At 63.1% G+C, this 14,979-nt stretch overlaps 7 protein-coding genes across 7 annotated transcripts; 2 read left to right on the top strand and 5 right to left on the bottom strand.

Moving 5' to 3' along the window:
* Positions 1-393: 393 nt before the first annotated feature.
* On the bottom strand, positions 394-1,152 carry MICPUN_82436 (predicted protein; the record flags this gene model as incomplete). The annotated part of the gene is made up of 1 exon (XM_002503021.1): positions 394-1,152. One exon carries the CDS (start codon positions 1,150-1,152, stop codon positions 394-396), a length of 759 nt encoding a protein of 252 aa, XP_002503067.1.
* Positions 1,153-2,152: 1,000 nt separating this feature from the next.
* On the bottom strand, positions 2,153-2,902 carry MICPUN_59000 (predicted protein; the record flags this gene model as incomplete). The annotated part of the gene is made up of 1 exon (XM_002503022.1): positions 2,153-2,902. The coding sequence occupies one exon, from the start codon at positions 2,900-2,902 to the stop codon at positions 2,153-2,155; it is 750 nt and encodes a 249-aa protein (XP_002503068.1).
* A 382-nt stretch (positions 2,903-3,284) lies between these two features.
* On the bottom strand, positions 3,285-6,636 carry MICPUN_59001 (predicted protein; the record flags this gene model as incomplete). Its single annotated transcript, XM_002503023.1, has 2 exons — positions 3,285-6,438; positions 6,563-6,636. 2 exons carry the CDS (start codon positions 6,634-6,636, stop codon positions 3,285-3,287), a joined length of 3,228 nt encoding a protein of 1,075 aa, XP_002503069.1.
* A 186-nt stretch (positions 6,637-6,822) lies between these two features.
* MICPUN_100802 (predicted protein) lies at positions 6,823-9,141 on the top strand (the record flags this gene model as incomplete). Its single annotated transcript, XM_002502673.1, has 1 exon — positions 6,823-9,141. One exon carries the CDS (start codon positions 6,823-6,825, stop codon positions 9,139-9,141), a length of 2,319 nt encoding a protein of 772 aa, XP_002502719.1.
* A 735-nt stretch (positions 9,142-9,876) lies between these two features.
* MICPUN_59003 (carbohydrate-binding module family 20 protein) lies at positions 9,877-11,103 on the top strand. Its single transcript, XM_002502674.1, has one exon. It carries the CDS (start codon positions 10,046-10,048, stop codon positions 10,919-10,921), a length of 876 nt encoding a protein of 291 aa, XP_002502720.1. The 5' UTR covers positions 9,877-10,045; the 3' UTR covers positions 10,922-11,103.
* On the bottom strand, positions 11,049-12,190 carry MICPUN_59004 (predicted protein). Its single transcript, XM_002503024.1, has 3 exons — positions 12,087-12,190; positions 11,823-11,966; positions 11,049-11,636 (listed from the first exon to the last, which is right to left on the bottom strand). The coding sequence occupies exons 1-3, from the start codon at positions 12,150-12,152 to the stop codon at positions 11,133-11,135; spliced, it is 714 nt and encodes a 237-aa protein (XP_002503070.1). The 5' UTR covers positions 12,153-12,190; the 3' UTR covers positions 11,049-11,132.
* A 144-nt stretch (positions 12,191-12,334) lies between these two features.
* MICPUN_82879 (predicted protein) lies at positions 12,335-14,134 on the bottom strand (the record flags this gene model as incomplete). The annotated part of the gene is made up of 2 exons (XM_002503025.1): positions 12,335-12,832; positions 12,869-14,134. The coding sequence occupies 2 exons, from the start codon at positions 14,132-14,134 to the stop codon at positions 12,335-12,337; spliced, it is 1,764 nt and encodes a 587-aa protein (XP_002503071.1).
* Between the last annotated feature and the right edge of the window lie 845 nt (positions 14,135-14,979).

Genomic DNA, 14,979 nt, shown 5'->3' on the forward strand with positions numbered 1-14,979 from the left:
CCCTAAACCCTAAACCCTAAACCCTAAACCCTAAACCCTAAACCCTAAACCCTAAACCCTAAACCCTAAACCCTAAACCCTAAACCCTAAACCCTAAAACCCTAAACCCTAAACCCTAAACCCTAAAACCCTAAACCCTAAACCCTAAACCCTAAACCCTAAACCCTAAACCCTAAACCCTAAACCCTAAACCCTAAACCCTAAACCCTAAACCCTAAACCCTAACCCTCAAGCATACCCTCAAGCATACCCTTACCCTAAGGTCAACCTCAGGAAACCCTGGCTGTTGTGCCGTCGCCGCGAGCGAGGAGAGACGACCGATGAGGCTTTGTTCACATCGTGTTACTTACAATCTACTATCGCGCGACACGCCTACGCTGAGAAGTGCTGCGATCACTCGTCCACCGTCACGCCGTTATCCAGCTCCGCATGGCAGCCCGCCGCTCTGAGCTCGCGTATCGCAGCCGGCACGCTCGTCAGCCGATTGTCGCCGAGGTACAACTTCTCCAGCGACGTGAGCTGCCCAATCTCCGCCGGCACGCTCGTCAGCTGATTGGCGTGAAGCCACAACCCCTCCAGCGACGTGAGCTGCCCGATATCCGCCGGCACGCTCGTCAGCCGATTGTCGTTGAGGAACAACCACCTCAGCGACCTGAGCTGCCCGATCTCCGCCGGCACACTCGTCAGCTGATTGTAGTTGAGCCACAACTCCCTCAGCGACGCGAGCTGTCCAATCTCAGCCGGCACGCTCGTCAGCCGATTGTCGTGAAGCCACAACCTCTCCAGCGACGTGAGCTGCCCGACCTCCGCCGGCACGCTTGTCAGCTGCTTACCGCCGCCGAGGTTCAACTCCGTCAGCGACGCGAGCTGTCCAATCTCCGCCGGCACGCTCGTCAGCTGATTGCCGTAGAGGGACAACTCCTTTAGCGCCGTGAGCTGCCCGACCTCCGCCGGCAAGCTCGTCAGCTGATTGTAGTTGAGGTTTAACATCTCCAGCGACGTGAGCTGCCCGATCTCCGCCGGCACGCACGTCAGCTGATTTTTGGGGAGGCTCAACTTCCTCATCGCACTCAGGCGCCAAACCTCTGCCGGCACGGCTCTGGTCAGGCTAACCTCGTCCAACTCGAGCTCCGCCACGCCGCCGTCGACCATCCCCACTCCGTCCCACCCCTCAGGCCCTTCGCCTTCCGGCCAACGCCCCTTTAGTGCCGACCATGTCTCGCGTAGCACGCGAAGCACGAGGATGTCGTCGCTCACGCGCCCGGCAGGATACGGCGCCCACCGAAGGTCCAGCTCGTTATGAGCCCACTTCAGAACCTCGAAGTTCCGTCCGCAGGCGTACTCGCAGAGGCGGTCCTTGCACACCCCTATGAGCTCCACCGCGCGCTCCTTCCCCAGCGACCGCACGCGATCGTCATCCAGCAGACGAACAAGGCATTTGGCGATACCATCGCCCGCGACCCCCTCGAAGTCGAAAGTCCGCGGCAAAGCCCCGGGCAGCGAAAAAGCCTTCCGAAACGTCGAGCTGAGCACCAGTATCTGCCGCGTTTTGACCTGCTCGATATGAGACAGGACGAGCGCCCGGAGCTCGACGGGGAGATGACCAAGGCTGGCCTTCAGGTTGTCCATATCGCGGCGATACGTGTTGCAACGCGCGGCTGGGTTGTGACGGCCGCACTACGACTTGTGGCTTTCGCCAAACGATAAGTTTTCTCGGAACAAGCGAACCGAATCCTTGAATGTGAGTGCATGTGGAAATTTTCTCTTGGGTCACAATGCTCCAGCTCCAGACCCTGGGATGAGCCTGTCCAACCACTCCGACGTGAACTTCCGCGGACTTGTGTACCTGGTGGACGAGGCGACGAGCGCGAAGGCCGCCAACTAGTGGGTGAGCGTTTCGAGTTGATACAAGTACAATTAGGCAAACGCAATTTTTTCTCAATCAAACGGATCGATCAAAGACATAAATGTAGTCTACATGTTGGATCTGATGACCAGCATCGCGAGGTAAACGACCACGATGATGGACACGACGGCAGAGAACACCGCGAACACAGCGAACTTCGTCATGGACGGCTCCATCGCGACCTGCCCTCCTCCTCCGAAGGCAACCTCTTCGAACTTCGGAATATCACCATCTTGCCTTCTCTCATCAGACGGGGACGGCGCATCGTTCGTCTCGTTTCCACTCGTAATAGTCCAAGCCCTCGGGCGCGCCGGGCTTCACCGTGAACTTGCAACAGCACAACGTCTCGCCCTCGCAGGAACCGTCGGGTCGTCCCTCGCACGCGCAGAACACGCACATGCATTGGGGAGGGATATTATCGGCGTCGCCGGAGATGTGAGGCTCGTCTTGCAGCAGCGAACCTTCCTCCGGGGTCAGGGCAATGACGATGGACCGTTCTGTGGAAGTCGGCACGTAACTTTTTTTCACTTCGCCTTGTTCCCTTCCCACGATTTGATATTCACCCTTGACTCGCATCCGCGTCTTGACGACGGCGCCGGGTACGATGGCGCGCAGCTGCTCGGTGGCGTTTGCTTGCCAAGCGCGCAGATCCGCGTCGAACGCCTGTACTCTCGCCCTCTCTCGATGCGTTATCCAACAGCAGTATGGCAGACCAACGGGAAAACAGACAAAGGCAGCGAGCCAAGCGGCACACACCTGTCGTTTCACTGCGTCCTCGTCACGTGGCGGCATCTCCAGTCCAGTCACCTGCGCGAGCTCGTTGACGAAGATTCGCCGGTACAACTCTTGGGAGACGCCCCGAGCGGCGAGATCCGGGACGTTTTCAACGCTGTGGTAATACTCCTCGAGCGGGAGCCCATTATGACGGCGCAACCCGTAAGTGTCGAACGGCAACTGCACCCGCCCTCCTACTCCGCCGTTCGAATCGCGCGTCATCGTCGGGGGCGTTGGGGAAAGAGGCATCCCGTTTAATTCTCTCCCGACGATCGAATCGAATCCACTCCGAAACACAGTCCGAAGATGCCGAGGGCCGGCCTCCGCGAGCACGCGGCGCTTTTTGGATTGCCGGGTTCGGTGCGTGTGTTGACACGTTGTTTCCAAAGCGTCGTCGTCGGAGGCGAACCTAAGTGCGACGGACCTAAGTGCGCGTTGTTTTGTCTAGGTTAAGTCCCAACAAACAACCCTAAACCGGAACAACCGGGCCGAGTCTACGGGTCTCTATATATAAAAACATCCCTGACATGACTGGCCACCATGGAGCTACCCACATATCTCTGTATATCTCTGGCTGGCTAACATTAGCTAAATCTTAAGGCGCTTATGCACGAGACGGGATGGCCAGCATGGGCAGGTCTGATGCGTGTCGCCTGACGAAGTCGATGACGATATCCTGCACCATCGCCCCATCGTTCTGAGCACCCAGGAAACTCTCCGCCAGCGCATCTTTGGGAGCCGACAGGAGCGTGACCGCGCTCCGGTGCGCTTGCGCGAACCCCTCGTGAAACACAGCCGCGAACGCGTCCTGGTCCAGATGCGTCAACAGACACGCCGCGGATGAAAGGTCCTCCCCGAGGTAGCTCACCGGCAGACCCACGATGCAACCCATCCTCTGAGAGTCAACCTTCACGTCGCCGCAGTAGTAGAACGCCGACACGATCCCATCCGCGTCGACGTCGATCCTCGCGTAGCCGCGCTCGTCGGACCGAGTCTCGATGGCGCGTCCACCGGGCGGCGCGTCCCACGACGGTCGCTCGAAACGCGCGGGCCTCGCGACGAACAGGAACTGGCACTTGCCCGGAAGGATGACGCTCTCGCACTTCGGCGCGTTGAATGCGGGAGGCGCGTCCCTCGGTCGCACGCCCCGAACCCGGTCGATGAGCGAATCCGCGAGGAGAAAGCCGCTCTCCTTCGGATCGTGGCGGTCGAGCGGCTGTAACTTCCCCCCCGCCGTCGCGTACCTCCGCGAAAACTTGGCGATGTCCCCGGTGGCGTACACGTCCGGATCGTTGGTTCGAAACGCGGCGTCAATCACAACGTGACCGTCGTACACAATCTCCGCGTCGTTGAGGCACTTGAACAGGGCCGGGTCGCAATCGCCGCGGTCGCACGCGACCAAAAAGTCGGCATCCATCTCGACCGACTCCCCCGTGGCCGCCCTCGAGAACACGGCGTGCACACCCCCACCCGGAACTGCCGACGCGCCAGTCAGCGTCAGACCTTTCTCGGGCGCCGGCTGCCCGGCGACGGTATGAGATTCCGTCGCCCTCAGTTTCGACGCAGCCGCTTCCGCGACGGCGAAAAGCGTGCCCTCCTCGGTGGGCGAGACCACTCGCAACGCCGCCGCGGGCACCCCCGCGGTTAGCAGCCTTCGCGCGGCACCGATCGCTTCCATCGTATCACCGTACACGATCACCGCCTTTAGACGCTGCGCATCCTCCTTCGTCAGGTTCGCCATCAGGTCCACGACGCGTTCCACGGGAGTCTCATCCTCGAGCGTGAGACCGAGCCTGTGCCGGGTCTGGTCCCCCCGCCCGGGAACTAGGACCAGCATTTCGTACATGAGCATGCTGTCGTCGTCGAGATAGACGCATCTCCCCTCCCTATCCAGACCAACAACCGCCGCGTCGGCGAGAGCGACGCCGGCGGCGCCCGTGCTCGTGTTTCCACCTCCATTCTCCAGCGCGAGTTTCGCGATGGACGCGCGGTTATATCTCGACGCGACGCCGCCGACGGCGAGTCCCCCGTTGGTGACCAGCGTGACGTTGTTGAAAGCGCATTGATTGTTGGTCAACAGTCTGTCCAACACCGCGAGCGCAGCCTCGTTGGAGCCCACTACCACGATCCTAGAGTTGATCGCGGCTCGCGGCGAGTTTGATATGCGATTGGTGAAGGCGTAGAGCGCAAAGTGCGCGTCAAATCCGGTGTGCGACCGTCTGCCGGCGACGAGTCGGAAGTCCAGGGAGACCACATCCGGGGGCGGAGGTTCTTCCTCTCCCGGCGCGAGCTGGTACAGGACACACGTAGCGCGCGACAGGCGCATCGCCTCGCACATCACGAATCTGCGTTTGTGCGCGAAGATTGGGTTCATCACGCAATCTTCCAGTTCGACAAACGCGCTCTGCCCGTGAGCGCCGACGTCGACAACCTTGGTGAGGTCGAAGCACTGCGCCAGCGAGCTGATTTCAGTTCCCAGGGTGACCGTCGCGTATCCAACCACTTGACCTTCGCAGATGGCCACGACCGCAGCTTGGGACGTGTTGGACGTCGCGGCGGCGTCTGCGAACGCGGTGCAGAGCTCCTCCTGGTCCGACATCCCCTCGAGCAAATCCCAAACCTCCTCATAGTCGTCATCCTTGGCGAGTCTGACGGTGAAACCGCGGAGCTGACCCGCGCGGTGGCACGCGTGCAGAGCATCGTCCGCTTCGGGGTCCGTCGGCGCGACCCTGCGCATGGCGAGAGTGGCGAGTGGAAGCTCGGGCGCTTGCGGCGGCAGGGTCAGAACACAAAAGTCCTTTTCCGGGAAGGCATCGAAAGCGTGATCGAGGAAATCGGCAGATTGACTCTCGTACGCCCCGTCGACGCACAGCATCGTGACCCGGATCGCCACCGGCTCCTTCGTCGCGTTATCCTCATCGTTTCCGTCGCCCGGGCCGTCGTCATCCGGCGCCGGCATGAGGTTGTCGTAAGCTGCCAGGTCGTACTTACCAGCGAGCGAAGCCGCCTCCTCGACGTCGACGGCTTCCACCGCCATCACGCCGACGAAGGACATCTTGCCAGTTTTTCCTTCCTCAGCCTCCGCGACCAGCACGCACTTCTTACCGGGGTCATCGAGCGCCCTCGATATGAGCGTCGCGAGCGCGTATTCGTCTCCCATCCCCCCGGAAGCACGATCGGAGGTTGATGCTTCGGACCCACCCGGAAGGCGCGACAGAGGTCCGCCCGCCGCGTACGGGTCGTTCGCCGCCGACGCCACCAAGGGCAGCAGATCGTCGTGGTCGTCCACCCGCGCGAGTCTCACCCTCAGGCGGGGTAACACGCTTTCCCTGGACGCGGCGTACAACGCAAACTTCATCGTCCTCGCCATCTTCACGAAGGAAGTTCCCACCGGTTCGCGCTCAACCTCCGGCGGCGCGGCGATGAGGACGGCGTCGAGGTGAGGGAGCAGCTGGAAAGCAGCCTTCAGCATGGGCGCCACGGCGACCTTCTCGTAACCCGCCTTCACGCCGCACCCTGCGACCCAGGCGGCGACGTCTGACGGGTAACCCACCGCGGAGGCTTCGCTTTTTGCCCACTGCATCCGCTCAAGTCCCCGATCCTTGGGAACGCCAAATGGAAGGGGGATATCGCGGGTGACGGAGAGGAAGCCCACCACTGCGTCGTCGTGTTTGGGGTCGATCACTACCACTGTCGCTGTCGCGTTCTCAATGAGCTGACCGAGGTTGAACCTGCCGTAGACCTTGCCCTGATGCGATCTGAACGTGAGGGGAGGGGTGCCGATCGTCAGCGCGGGTCTTGACGTGATGAAAATCGTCGGAGGTGAAGAAATCACGGCTTGGGGGACCGAGTCGCGGGGTTGGGGGCGCGTCGGGGACGCACCCGTCGACGAACCCATCGAGCTGGACCGCATCGTCGGGCCTGGCCGGCCGCGTGACCACGGTCAAGGTGGACATCTCGCACGCCGTCGACACCCGAGCGCGCCAGACCTTCTGTGATTCGCGGTGGGAGCAAAGCTCGATTTGGCAACCGAACTTCGAAATCGAGACTTCGAAACCAGCCGAGCATGGCTCGCCCGGCGCGGCCGCACTTTTGGATAATCTCGCGACGGAGCGCCCACACTCTGGAGCGCTTGACGATCGATGGCTGTCGCCGGTGGTGCATCCGTCGATGCCACCGCGTCGATGGGCGGGTTGTTCGCGTCGACGACACGATCACGGAGCTACCGTCGACGTTCCCCGATTCCTCCGGAGGGACACAGGTGCGCTTCCATCCGGTTAAGCGAAAAAGCGCACGCCGTCGCCTTTGCCTTTGGGCGGACCGCGTCAGCGTGGACGAGGACGCCGAGGGGCGCATCACTGGCTCTCGATGCGTCCGAGGACGACGGTATACTCGAGCTACTCGCCGCTGCTGAGGCTACCAGGCGCGGGAGCTCCGACCCGGATAGCCCCGACGGGCCCCGAGGTCTCATCACCGTCGGGGGCGACGGCATCTGCCTTGGGTTAACGGCGTCGTGGTCGCTGACGTTCGACGCGTCGTCCGATGGCATGGGATTCCGCGATGAAATCTCGCTCGACACCGGCGAAACGGCCGAAAGTAAGGTCCCGCCCATGCTGTTCCAGTCGGGATACGACCCTGAGGCTGACGTCGCGTGGGAAACCGAGCTCGGGTCCGGGACGTGTCGAGCGACGACGTTCGACGGCGCGCACCGATCGCTGCTCATATCGTGGATACGCAGCGGGCAGTGGCTCAACGGCCAAGCCGCGAGGCGTAGGCTGTTGCTCAAGCTGATCCGCGGGCCGAGGGTGCCGCTGAGGGCACTGGTGGAGGAACACACGATGGTACCCAAACTCTCGATGTCGGCTTCGTTCGCAGAGCCATCAGAGCCGGGAAACAAGTCGGGGCCCTCAGGGCGGCGGGGCAAAGACCGGGGTAATAAGGGTGGCCGCAAAGGGGGTAGGAACAAGTTTGGGGACGCCGTCTCTCGAGCGAGCGTCCGTGAGGTGAAGCGAGCGGGCGCGCCGCCACCGATCCCGTCGGGTGACGGTGCGCTCGTCGCCGTGGCCTGTCGAGGAGGCTCGGTCGGCGCGCGAGTGTGGCTGCATCGCGTAAACGTCGGCGGCGACGACGGCTGGGTGCCGCACAGGTGCGAGCTGGCCACACCCGAGGGCGTGGAGGCGTGGGTGTTCGGTGAGTGGAGCAGGTCGGATGTGGGGTTGCTCGTGCCGGGAGTGTCGCACCAGACGCATCCGGCTGGGAACTCGTGCGTGTACCGCGCGAAGAGGACCGCGTCGATACTCGACGGGGAGAAGTCGTCGTCCAAAATATTCTCGCAGCCGTACGAGGGGTACCCGACGGACGACGACAGGTGGCCGGTTCCGACGTACAGTCTGAACGACGCGGGCGTCACAGAAGCGGCGGCGGCGGTTCCCGCGGCGAGGGGAGAGGGAGGTCACGTGCTCGTAGCGCCGCGTCTGAACGGTCAGGCGTCGCCGGGCTGGTTCGTCCTGGACACGTCTTGCGCGGGGTTCGCGATTGAGCCTTCCGTCGCGGACCGCCTCGGCATGCCCGCGTTTGGCGAGCTGTCCGTGGTTGGAGTCTCCGCGGCGGCGCTCAGCGGGGCGATGCGGCGGGGCACGACCATCTCGGCGGGATGCGTCGACGTCCCCGCGCCGGTGTACATGGAGCAGTCGCTCGCCGCGGCGCTAAGGACGCCGCCCGCGCCGGTCGGTTCGGACCCCTCCGCGGGCGGCGGGCTCGTCGGCGTGCTGGGGACGGACTTTCTGCAGCACTGCGTCGTGGAACTCAGGGCGCCGCGACGTGTCCCGGGATCGCCCACCGCGCCGTCGTTCGACGTCTTCTGCTTCGACCCGGCCAAATACGAGCCCACCGACCGGGTGCGCGCGGCGTGGCAGCGCGTGGAGTGGATCCAAGGCGTGCCGCACGTCCGCGTGAAGCTCACCGTCGCGGACGACGGGCTCACCCCGGAACCCTCGCTCGAGCAGAAGCTGCCGCGAGGAGGACCGCAGGCTGGCACCGGGGCTGGGCCCGAAAACCCCGCAACAGACGGGTCGGGTTGGGAAGGTCGTCTCTTCCGACTGTCACTCGGCGCCGGCGGCGCCGGGGCTATCGTCTCGGCGCGCGCGGCGAAGGAGTGGAAGATGGTGGAGCGCACGGTGGGTTTGCAGCCGGGCGGCGTGATGTCGGGACCGGGAGAGGAGCGGAGCAGGCTCGCGATGGTCGAGCCGGAGGTTGTCACGGGCAGGCTGAGGCGCGTCGAGTTTGCGGGTGGGAGGTTCGAGACGGTTCGAGCGCTGACGCACACGTCGGGCGACCCGCCGGACCTGGCGTTGAGTCCTCACGCGGACGGCGCCCTGTGCGCGGACCTTTTCCGAGGGTGCACGTTGGTGCTCGATTTCGGACGGAACCGAATCGCGGTGTTGACGCAGCAAGTGGACTAGCTCAGCTTGCTTGTAGCCAGGTAACGCATCTGATGTCGTCGATGCGGTAGTTGATGAATGAGCAGCTGTGAAAGCAGCAGCTCCTGTTTTGGTGGACGCTCATCACCCGTAGCCACCAGTATAGCGACGAGCCGCCGAGGCGATTTTGACGTCTGTGCGTTGGAAAACCCTCCGACGCGTCCGTCTCATCGCCCCCCGGTCTTCTCTCGCCCGCCCCGGACCGCCCCTGACGAACCCCGTTTTGAATGAACGCGAAGAAGATATTTCGGAGTTGCCGAGAGCAAAAGCGTCACGAAATCCTATGGGCTGGCAGTCTGGCTAAAATTTTGTTCACGTGGCCGGAGCCCGACATCTCATGTTCGATTCGATCCGTCTGGTTCCCGCCATGTTGGCAGTGGGGCTGCAGTGGCGCGCTTCCGAAAAATCAAAAACAACTCGAATCTTGCGTTTTTCCCGCCTCTGAGAGATCCGCGCGTTCCATTGGCCCACAGCGTGAATCCGCGAGCCTCGTCCAATCGTGTCACGAAAAAGTCAAACTCTCGCGTTTGAAAATCTTCGAGGACGCTCCGAAAATCGACCGAAACGCTGTGCAGGACGCTTTGTACTTTCATTCCTGGCCTTTGAACCTGGCGTCCAGGTGTCAGTCACGATACCCATACGAATAGGGGAACAGAACCGAGTTATTTTCCGATCCACGTGCGGCGCCCCCCGCGTAAAGATCGGCGCGCGCACGGACCACCATCCGGACGCGAACGCTAATCACACCCGCCAGCGCAGACACAAGTCTCGTCGGCGTGTCCCTCAGCAGTCCGCGTCTGTTTCGGACGTCGGGAACCGTCGCGTGAGTCGTCCAGAGCGTGAAGAGGCGGATCTCTTTTCAACCGGCGTATAATCGTCTGAAATCATGGCCCTCGCCCTCTCCGTCAGCGCGTCCGCCGCGTCCGCCAAGGTCGCCGCGCACCGCGCTCACGGCCTTAAGGCGTCTTCCAAGACCTCCGCGGTCGTCTTCCCCGCCAAGCGCGGTCGCCACGTCGTCCGCGCGGACGCGGTCGGCACCGAGAGGAACGGGGACGCGGATGCCTCGGTGTCCATCTCCGCGGCGCCCTCCGCGGTGAATGGTACGCTCGCGACCGCCGGCGCGGTGCCCAGCAAGGAGGCTGCGCTGGCGAGGGCTCGCGATATCATGGCTGCGGACCCCGCCGCCGCCACCGCGCTCTCCCTGGTCGGCCAGAAGGTCGACATGAAGGTGTGCTTCTCCCTGCACTACGTGACGAAGCCTGGGGAGGACTTGTTCATCATCGGCTCGGACGAGCGCCTCGGCAACTGGGACCAGAACCAGGGCGTGGCCATGACTTGGACCGAGGGCAACGTGTGGAAGTGCGAGATGGACCTTCCCGCCGGCGGCGTCTTCTTCTACAAGTACCTCGTCAAGCTCCCGGGCAACGGCTTCAAGTGGCAGGATGGCGCCAACAACCTGCTCGTCCTGCCCGAGCCCTGGGACGTCCCGGAGGGCGGGGTCTTCATGGCGGACGACGACTTCGGTGGCGTCACCAGGGAGGCGCAGACGCAGCTCGCGGTGAAGCTCATCTCGACGGAGAAGGAGAAGGTGCAGCTGCGGGTGGAGGCGAACAAGGCGAAGGAGATGACCAAGGCTGCGCTCCAGGAGCTCCTCATTGCGCGCGAAGAGCTGAACAAGGCGCAGGAGAAGCTCGCGGCGTACGAGGGTAACGTCCAGACGGCGTTCAACGGGCAGCTCAACGGGGGCGCGAACCAGAGGTGATCGCCGTTATTGCCTCGATGATGGATGATAAAAGTAGACGTACCTTTTCTTTTTCCGGGGTTCGATCGCGTTGGCGCTGGAGGGTGAAACAAACAATTGTTTGGCGGGTTTCCCTCCGCGGCGCGATCGGCACACAGCTGTGCATAATCTGCATGTAATAATTCAAGTTCTGTTTTTCGACATTCACAACGCGCGACCGACTCTGAGAAACCTAAGCGACGACCTCCTCCCTGCGAATCACCGGCAGCTCGTCGTAGGCCAGCGGGTGTTGCGCCGGCTCGAACATCTGCTTCTCCGCTCCCTTTTCGTGGATGGTGACCAGGCGGATCACGCCACCCGACGACGCGTCCCGGGATATCGCGATCGAGATGGCGCGCCTGATCCACGCCTCCGCCTCCTCCCTGGACATCCCCGGCTTCCAGGTATCGTCGCAAAACCCGGTGATGTACGCGCTGCCGCTGCCTCCCAGGGTGAAGTCGCACTTCTCTAGCGACCCGCCGAGAGGGATGCCAAACACCTGCGGCCCCGCGCGTCGGTCCCAACCCGCGATGATCATGCCGGCGGACAGACGGTCCTTGTTCCTGTACGCGATCTGCATCGTGACGTTGGCCACGAGCTTGACGTCCGCCATGCCGGGCTCATCGCTGCCGCTCATGATGCCGTGCTCCTCCACGGCGTTCTTCACGAACGCGCACACGTTCTGCGTGTCCGCAGCCTGTTGTTTGTTTGGGTTGTTGAGTGTTGGATTTTAGGGTTAGTACGACGGGTCCGCGACGAAGGGTGAGAGCCGCGGGGTCGTCATCCTCGGGTTCGAGACGAGTGAACGAGACGCCGGCGAAGTATCGCATCGACGTGGGGACCGCGTGGGGCGAGTTGGGAACGGGAGAGGAGGGGCGCGCACCGAGCCCGAACGGCACATCCAGACGTTGTCCATCACCTGCGTGATCTTGTCCGAGGCTCTGTTCGCCACGTAGTTCCCCGTCGAGGTCCTACTGTCGGCTCCCAGGACGACTCCACCGTCGTACACGCACGCCATGATCGTGGTCTGTTCGTCAGAGGAGGGAACGGGGGTCAGTCGAACGGCGTCGTGGGAGGGAAGTTCGCGAAAAGAAGGCCGGATCTGGGAGGGAACGTCTTTTTGAACACGGGGCGGGCGGGCGCTCACCCCGGTGGACACCTCCTCCATCAGTTCGGGCGCCACGCCGAGCGCTGCGGGAACGCCGTAATCCATCGGGTTCGTCTGTGTCTGAGCTCGAAACCTGTCGCGGGGTCCGCGAGTACCAGATCTGGCTGCACGAGGCGCAAAAGCGGGATGACGAAGACGACTCCTGGAGTTCGCAGGCGCAGAAAAAATGCGGTTTCACGTGGTGCGTGGAAGACTTTTGTGTTGTTAAAGTTTACAGCTCCCTCTCATCAGCACGTGAACGTGTCCAGCAAGGCGTTCGCATCCTTGAGCTCCCTCGCCGCTCTCCACGATCCCCATCCGAGCTCCTTGGCGAGCAACTTGTTCACCTCGGGCACCGCGACGCGCGCCGCCTCCACGTCCAGGAACGCCAGCCGCGTCCGTCTCGCCACGAAGTCGCACGTCGTCTGGCAGTACTCCGACCGCGCCGCGTGCAAAACCTCCGCGGCGATGACCGGCTGATTGGGACCGGCGATCCTACGGGCGAGCCGACGCGGGTCGCTCCTCGCGAGCTCGACGATGGCCGGAGCGCGGTCGCCGTACGACTTGGCGAGGTGCGACATGACGGCCGCGTCCTCCAGCTCGGGCGCCGCGGGTTTGGATGATTTGGCACCAGACTTTGAGGACTTTGAGGCGAGCAACCTGACGTGAAGGTCCGGGGAGTACCCGTGCGCGCCGACGACCGCGACGTCCGTCGTCCGGCACTTACCGGCCCTACTCGCCATGCTCTCCTTCACCGTCCGGCGCTCCTGCTCCAGGAGAACCTTGTCGGCGGCTCGGATGGCGGCGTCCACCGCGTGCTCAGCCATGAGTCGATACGTCGTCCACTTGCCCCCCGTCACCGTCACCATCCCGTCGCCCTCGTCCACCACGAGGTGATCGCGGCTGACGTTCTCGGTGCCGCTCTGGGTCGGGTCCGCGGCGAGGGGTCTGATGCCGGACCACACCGACGTCACGTCCGCGCGCGTCGCCGGCACGGAGAGGTACGGCGCGATCGAGTCGAGGATAAAATCAACCTCATCCGCGCTCGCTCGGGGCCTCAGCGTGACGGGCGCGAGAGCGTCGGTGGTACCCGCGATGACGCCGCCCAGCCAGGGCAGCATGAACACCACGCGACCGTCTTTCGTCTTGGGCACGATGAGACCCTCGGCGTCGGGCGCGAAGTGTTTGGGGAGGGTCAGGTGAGCTCCGCCCGCGGGGGTCATGATGTCCATTCTTGATCCGTCGGACATCTTTCGCACGGCGTCGGTGAACGGCCCCGTGCAGTTGAGCACAACCTTCGCCCGTACCTCGAACTCCCTCCCGCCGTCCACGACGTCCTTGGCCTTGACCCCCACCACCCGCCCGGTGCGTAAGTCCTTCACCAGGGCTGTCACCTTGACGTAGTTGGCGGCGACGGCGCCCGCGTGCGCGGCGGTGCACGCCAGCGCGACGTTGAGCCTCGCGTCGTCGAATTGTCCGTCTCTGTAGACGATGGTTCCCTTAAGGGACGCGCCGTCCTCTTTACGCACGGCGGCGAGCGTGGGGAAGAGCGCGAGGGACTCGGCGGCGGTTCGGAAGCCGGACATGGTCAACCCGGAGGCGCCCGCGACGAGGTCGTAGGCTTTCATCCCGGCCCAGTAGTAGGGCACTTCCCAGCCGTGGTAGCACGGAGTCGCGATGGGCAGGGGACGCGCCAGGTGCGGGGCGTTGCGGAGCAGGTTCTTTCTCTCGTGCAGTGCCTCAAAGACGAGCTTCAGCTGACCGTACGAGAGCTGGAAGACGGCCTTCTCCAGGTACCTGACGCCGCCGTGGACGAGCTTGGTGGACCTCGAGGAGGTGCCGCTCCCAAAGTCTTCGCCCTCGATGAGCGCCGTGCGCAGGCCCCTGGTGGCGGCATCGACCGCCGCACCCGCGCCCGTAGCGCCGCCTCCGATGATGAGGACGTCGAACTCCTCGTTCCCGCGCAGCTTGCGAAGCTGCTCGCGTCTGGACGGGGCCGACACGGACGCGTCCGCCCAAGGCTCGCTGGGAAGCGCCGGTTCGGGCATTCCCATCTGAACGATCCCCCAGGCGGCGGCGCCCACAGCGGCGCCAGCGGCGGTACCGTATCCGAGGAGGCGTCGAGCCGCCATGAAAACAATCGTGGTCGACCTCGGAGAGGAGGTCTCGGGTCGTGTGCCCCCGCAAGGCGCGCGATGACGTCTGCGGGTCGCATAGAGCTATATGACCTCGCAGATACCTTTTGGACTGCGCCCTTTATTTGCTATTTATTGACTGACTGATTATCGCAGAGTATTCCGAAAACGCGTCCCGATGATAACTACTTACTTGTGAACCGATATTCTCAATTCGGCTTTCCCTCTTCGCTTCGATCCCATCGACGCGTCGAAAATACAGGTAAGATTAGCATTTTCCGCTCCAGAGAATTGTGATCCGCCAGTAGCGCAGGCGGCTCGCGGCGTGTAGACGAGCATAACCTCGGCGATTCGGCGCGTCGGTTGGCTGCCGGAACCCACCCGACTCAGGGGTTCCGAAATCCGGCGTGTTCGAACTGCGCGACCTACTCTGCGCAGCCGCAGGGCGCTAGGGTCAAAGGGAGAACATGTTTCAGCGGCTAACGGCGTCGCTCACGCCAACCTCGTTCCTCCCGTCAGCTCTGACCGGGACCACAGGGACGAAGGAAAGCAAGTACGCTACCAGCGATACCACGGACGATGAATTCGCGTCTGACACGATGAGTCACTTGGACATGCCGAAGGTAGGAGGCGCGGGCCGCCTTAACCCCCGCGACAATTTCCAACGTCCCCCCACGATCTCCGCGTGTCCGATATGGGTTTGTTTTTTCCGACTCTGCCCCCCCTCCCGCCTCGAGGGTCCACCTTTGTCATCTGAA

The sequence above is a fragment of the Micromonas commoda genome, chromosome 6 (genome assembly GCF_000090985.2).
Source record: "Micromonas commoda chromosome 6, complete sequence".
Classification (NCBI taxonomy): Eukaryota; Viridiplantae; Chlorophyta; class Mamiellophyceae; order Mamiellales; family Mamiellaceae; genus Micromonas; species Micromonas commoda.